The 6,000-nt window shown below is 40.9% G+C and overlaps 1 protein-coding gene across 1 annotated transcript in view; it reads right to left on the bottom strand.

The window, feature by feature from the left end:
• Positions 1-956: 956 nt before the first annotated feature.
• The window catches only part of step (cytohesin steppke), a 28,775-nt gene continuing 23,731 nt past the window's right edge, over positions 957-6,000 (bottom strand). Inside the window, exon 8 of the mRNA XM_080277180.1 lies at positions 957-3,610. Within this exon, the coding sequence (XP_080133306.1) occupies positions 3,532-3,610 (79 nt within the window). The 3' untranslated portion in view covers positions 957-3,531. The remainder of the gene's footprint in view (positions 3,611-6,000) is intronic.

Raw genomic sequence — 6,000 nt, 5'->3', positions numbered from 1 at the left:
TTCTGAAAATAAAGTGTGTCTGTGAGCTGCTAAGAATTAGGTCTGTGTCTGTTAGTTGATGAATTAGGTCTGTGTTTGAATGCTACTGAGATCACTGGGTTTCTGTGAGCTATGTACTAAGAATAAAGTGTGTGTGTGTGTGTGTGTGTGTGTGTGTGTGTGTGTGTGTGTGTGTGTGTGTGTGTGTGTGTGTGTGTGTGTGTGTGTGTGTGTGTGTGTGTGTGTGTGTGTGTGTGTGTGTGTGTGTGTGTGTGTGTGTGTGTGTGTGTGTGTGTGTGTGTGTGTGTGTGTGTGTGTGTGTGTGTGTGTGTGTGTGTGTGTGTGTGTGTGTGTGTGTGTGTGTGTGTGTGTGTGTGTGTGTGTGTGTGTGTGTGTGTGTGTGTGTGTGTGTGTGTGTGTGTGTGTGTGTGTGTGTGTGTGTGTGTGTGTGTGTGTGTGTGTGTGTGTGTGTGTGTGTGTGTGTGTGTGTGTGTGTGTGTGTGTGTGTGTGTGTGTGTGTGTGTGTGTGTGTGTGTGTGTGTGTGTGTGTGTGTGTGTGTGTGTGTGTGTGTGTGTGTGTGTGTGTGTGTGTGTGTGTGTGTGTGTGTGTGTGTGTGTGTGTGTGTGTGTGTGTGTGTGTGTGTGTGTGTGTGTGTGTGTGTGTGTGTGTGTGTGTGTGTGTGTGTGTGTGTGTGTGTGTGTGTGTGTGTGTGTGTGTGTGTGTGTGTGTGTGTGTGTGTGTGTGTGTGTGTGTGTGTGTGTGTGTGTGTGTGTGTGTGTGTGTGTGTGTGTGTGTGTGTGTGTGTGTGTGTGTGTGTGTGTGTGTGTGTGTGTGTGTGTGTGTGTGTGTGTGTGTGTGTGTGTGTGTGTGTGTGTGTGTGTGTGTGTGTGTGTGTGTGTGTGTGTGTGTGTGTGTGTGTGTGTGTGTGTGTGTGTGTGTGTGTGTGTGTGTGTGTGTGTGTGTGTGTGTGTGTGTGTGTGTGTGTGTGTGTCTGTGTCTGTGTGTCTGTGTGTTGTAAGCAACTCTGGGTTCCATGTGTTTGAAATGCTGAGAATAAGATGTGGTATGTTTGCAAGTTGCTGAGAACAAAATGAGGTATGTCTGTCAGTTGCTGGGATTTTTATTTTATTTATTTTTCTGAGCTAATGTGGGTTAAGTGTCTCAAAGTTGCTGAGAATAAGGCTTTGTGTGTTGGTGAGTTACTGAGAATAACTGAATTCTGGGAATACTGAGAATACTTTGGAAAATATTAATAAGGCAATCCTCAACACACATTAAAGATGATACGTTCCAAAGTATTATGTGGATTACAACTAACAAAGCCTTCAATACTTAGAGAATGAGACCTGTGATATGCCATCTGTGTGTCTTGTGTGTGGGTTATTTAGTGTCACATACTTGGTGTGTGAGCTGCCAGGAAAATTATGAGTAAATATGAGTAATCTTTAACTTGTACTCAAAGTAATACAACCCAAATGGTGAACATAAGTTTCCCTGTTACACTGTTATGAGATAAAATGGAACATCAACTGAGAGACTTCGTTCATTCCTACAACACTGCCACTCACCTCTGCGTATAAATATTCTTTAATACAACTCTTGGCACCAGTGTCTAGACAACAACAGTAGCCATGTCCATCACTCCAGCACACACACACAAACGCACACATACTCACAACGATACTGTGGGGAAGAATACTGTTAAAACTCCTTACAACATACAATTTGGTACAGGCTTGAGTGCTCTCTGCCATCCAGCTATACAACAATCAGCTACACACAAACTGTTAACACTATGGGGTCATATTACAGATGACACAGGAGGCTTCGTGGCACCTTCTTCTTTAACTATTTATTAAGCATATTACACACTGATATACCCTTTTACATTATATATATTTTTAAAATCAACATAGTTTGCCTCAGTGACATACGGAAGGGTAAAAAGGTGTAACATACAAAACAATTCACCAAGGACAAGGCACTATGAAGTTTCTTATGCCAACTAGAACACAGCCCTATCAAACAATAAATTCTGACATTGTACACACAGGCATTAACAAGCAGGTTACATACACATATTTACAACAGGTCTCGAGGACTTTGTATATCTCTGACGTGTCCATACTTTATACACATCATAATAAACTTTGCCTCATCACTATACACACACTTATTTACAAGGAAGCGAGCCACACACACTTCACAATGGTTGGTTTTCTGCACAGCCAACTTGCTTCACTTTTTTGTCACTTTACAGACAGCCCTCATTATAAGTTCAGGATGCATCTGGATATATCAAAACTTTTTCCATAAAATTATCTGTCTATCTGCCTAGAGCCAGATACCTCAATCCCAGATGGGTGGCCACAAACAACTTGTCTCCACATCACCCAGTCCTCCACATAACTGGTACAGCACAAACTCTTGGATCCAAAATGCTAGGATCCAATAACTTTACATTAAAATGGAAAATTTGGGAATGTATAAATACAATGATAACTATGAGAAAATTATATGATAAACAGCACACGGTACCAATAACAGTAACTGTACTGAAATACTGTACCTTGTATTAATTATTTATTATTTATCATTATACATCTTATATCTAAAAAAATAAAGCCTTCAAATACACACTGATTTAGCTGACAAAAGACATCAACACTCCCTTACTGCATGAAAAAATATTTTGGAAAGCAAAGGTTTTGGGCAACTGGATTTTCAGTTTGAGTTTGTACTGTACCATAAATCAAGGGGAAACTGGTGAATCAGACTCACAGGAAACAGTAAAACTTTAACAGGATATTGTCCTGCAATTTACATTAGACTTCACAGCAAAAACGACTTAATAAATAGATTACTTATAACAAGGACTCGCTGTATTTTGATATCTGCTGCATCACCAAGTAGCACAGAAATGGACCACCAACCTATCTACTACACTGGCTGGTGGATTTTGGTTCACAACTATGAGATATACGGGACAAAAATAGGCTTACGTAGTCTTGTGTGCGGTTCAAACTGCCGTCACAAGAGCGGCAACAAAATATATATAGATATATATAATTACAGTGTCATTCAAGCACCCTGCCGCCCTCCATGACTTACTGAGCATCACTTTTGAGCTGGGGTATATATATATATTTTTTTGAACTCCACTAAAATATTCACAATATTTGTTTCTTTAACCCACTCACTATGATGGCCTCTTGCCGGCATCTTATTCTTGCCTTCATTCTTACTACCTCCAGACTACTTTATGCAACTCCTGTTATGGTTTCATTCTTCCTGCCTCCTAATGAATTTTCACTCTTCTTATTAGGGTAAAATTCTTGCCATCTCCAGACAATGTTAAGCATTTTAGGTGGAGACTTTTAGTGAATGTGATAATGTCTGGCTCTGGTTAATTCTTCATACCTCCCGGCAATTTTATGCAGCTTATGTGGCAGTAGGGTATGTAAGATGTCATCATAGCGAACGGGCTAAAAATCGATACTATTTGTTGTGCACCATAGCGGTTCGCTGACCAAAATACTTCTGTCCACAAGTTATCGGTTGCTATTCTTCTGGATGTTCTTCTTCCTCTTGGCCAGCATATCATAGAATGGGTTGTGGCTGATGCTTTGTCTGTGGGAGGATAAGTCTGGTTAGTAATTCAAATGTAATTCATGCTAAGTGAATCATACTTTACTCTGATAATACCCAGACAAAAATTATTAATACTAAATTGTGCCAAAGTTGGGTCCTGTTTAAAGATATTTTATTACTAAGTTGTTGATGAAACATCTTAATCACTAAAACTGGCCTGTGATCTATTATAAAGATGCTCAGAAGTTAGAAATTAGCGTACTGTTTTTATGCTTTTAATCTCTCCATCATGAACCAGAAGAATGTCTTGCTTACAGGTGTTTCAATTAAAGCAGCACTTTGCTTGCATCCATCCTAAACTCCAAGAACGACTGCACAGTATTTTGATGGTCTTTGATGAAAATGTAACAAGGAAAAAGATACAGTAGTACAAAGATACAGCAGTACAATGTGAAAAATCTATCTATCTATCTATCTATTGCCAGATGCCTTAATCCCATACGGGGTGGCCACAAACAAATCGCCTCCATGTCATCCAGTCAAATGCCATTTCACTGCCCTGCTCCCAGCTCACACCCCCCTCTCTCATATACCTCTCTACTCCATCCCTCCATCTCATCCTTGGCCTTCCCCTCCCTCTCCCCAGCCCCCTCCACCTCACTCACATACACTCTCCTTGTCAGTCTCTCACTCTCCATCCTCTCCATATGGGCCAAACCACCTCAGTGTACTTTTCCTAATGCTTTCTATCACATCCACATCCACACCACAATGCCCATTCACTTCCTCATTTGTCAGTCAGTCTTTTCACACCCATTTCCACTGCTCTCACTCTTGATTTGTGTCCTTTCAACAAGGTCCAAGCTTCACTTCCATATCTCAGAGATGGTATCACAATACTGTCATGCAGCGACTTTTTTACTTCCATGCTCACTTCCCTGCTTCTTATCAGTGCTTTCAAAGAACCAGCAACCTTTCCTCCTTGTTGTACCCTTTGATGCACTGCACCCTCTAAACTTCCATTCTTACTCATCACACTAACCAAGTACTTAAACACACTCATATTTTCCATTTCCTGCTCCTCCACCCTCTCTGTACATTCATTGACTTCACTTCTCTCGAAGACCATAACCTTACTCTTCTCTACATTCACCTTTAGATTCATCCATCCATCATCCAATCTTACACTGCCCCATAAGGAGCGTAGAAGCCTGGGGCTAGGCAAGTTGGTCGTGACATTTAGGATGAGAGTGACCAGCCTCACTCATCCCTGAGTGGCAATACGTGAGCAATAAACCCCAACCATCCCTTGGATATAAACCTTCACCAGTTCAATACGAATGAATATCTGATCTACACAATCTCTTCCCTTCCTAAAACCTCCCTGTTCTTCTCCAACTAATTCCTCTGTTATTTCCTTAACTGTCAATAAGTATCCTACCATATATTTTTCCTCTTACACTAAGAAGACAAATGCCCCTATCATTATAAAACACTTCTTTTTCCCCATTTCTTTTGTACAGGGGAATAATTATTACCTGACTTCCAAACCCCCAGGACTCTACTTTCCCCCCAAGCCAACCTGCACATCTTCCACATCCACTCTACTACCATCTCTCTCCCATGCTTCAGGATTTCACCACAAACTCATCAATTCCTGGGGTTTTCTCCACTTTTGACTTTCTTCATTGCTTCCACAATTTCCATCCTACCGAATTCTTTCTCTCTTCTCACATCTCTCCTTCTCCCAGCCATTCCCCAGCCACTTATACTTGCATTTGCATTCTCTATGTTCAGCAGTTCCTTAAAGTGTTCTCTCCATTTGCTCACTTTTTCTCCCTTCTCCACTAGCAATCAACCATTTTCATCTTGCACTCCCTGACTAACTTCTTTATCACCCTGTCTAACTCTCTTTACCTCTTTCCACAACATTTTCAAAAATTCCCTCTTTACACTCAAATTCCTTCCAACTTCCTCATCCACTCTCTTCTTAGTCTTCCTTATTAATCTTTTCACCTCTCTCTTCCTCTCTATATATAACTCTCTCTTCCATCTCTCAACTTCCTCCACATCCCTGTTTCTCATCCACTCACTACATGCTTAATTCATTTGTGCCACAGCCTGTCTCACCACTTCATTCCACCATGCTGTTCCTTGCACCCCCTTTTGTCTTCTCTTCATCCCACACACCACCTCACATGCTGCACAGATTTCTTCTGTGAATATCTTGCACAAACCTTCCACATCCAGTATGTGCTCCAAATCATATTTACCTAATCGCTCCTCCATTTCTCTCTTATATTCTGCCTTTTTTCCATTCTCTTGTAATCTTTCTACCCTCCTTGTATGAACTACTTCCTTCTGTCCTTCCCTTCTCCTATTCCTCCATTTCATTTGAATCTGGACTTTCAAAAACATCATTATTCATA

The sequence above is a fragment of the Coenobita brevimanus genome, chromosome 69 (genome assembly GCF_032717465.1).
Source record: "Coenobita brevimanus isolate Jiangsu-jjx chromosome 69, ASM3271746v2, whole genome shotgun sequence".
Lineage (NCBI taxonomy): Eukaryota > Metazoa > Arthropoda > Malacostraca > Decapoda > Coenobitidae > Coenobita > Coenobita brevimanus.
The sequence above is the reverse complement of the archived record's forward strand: the minus strand, read 5'-3'. Positions and strand labels throughout refer to the sequence as shown.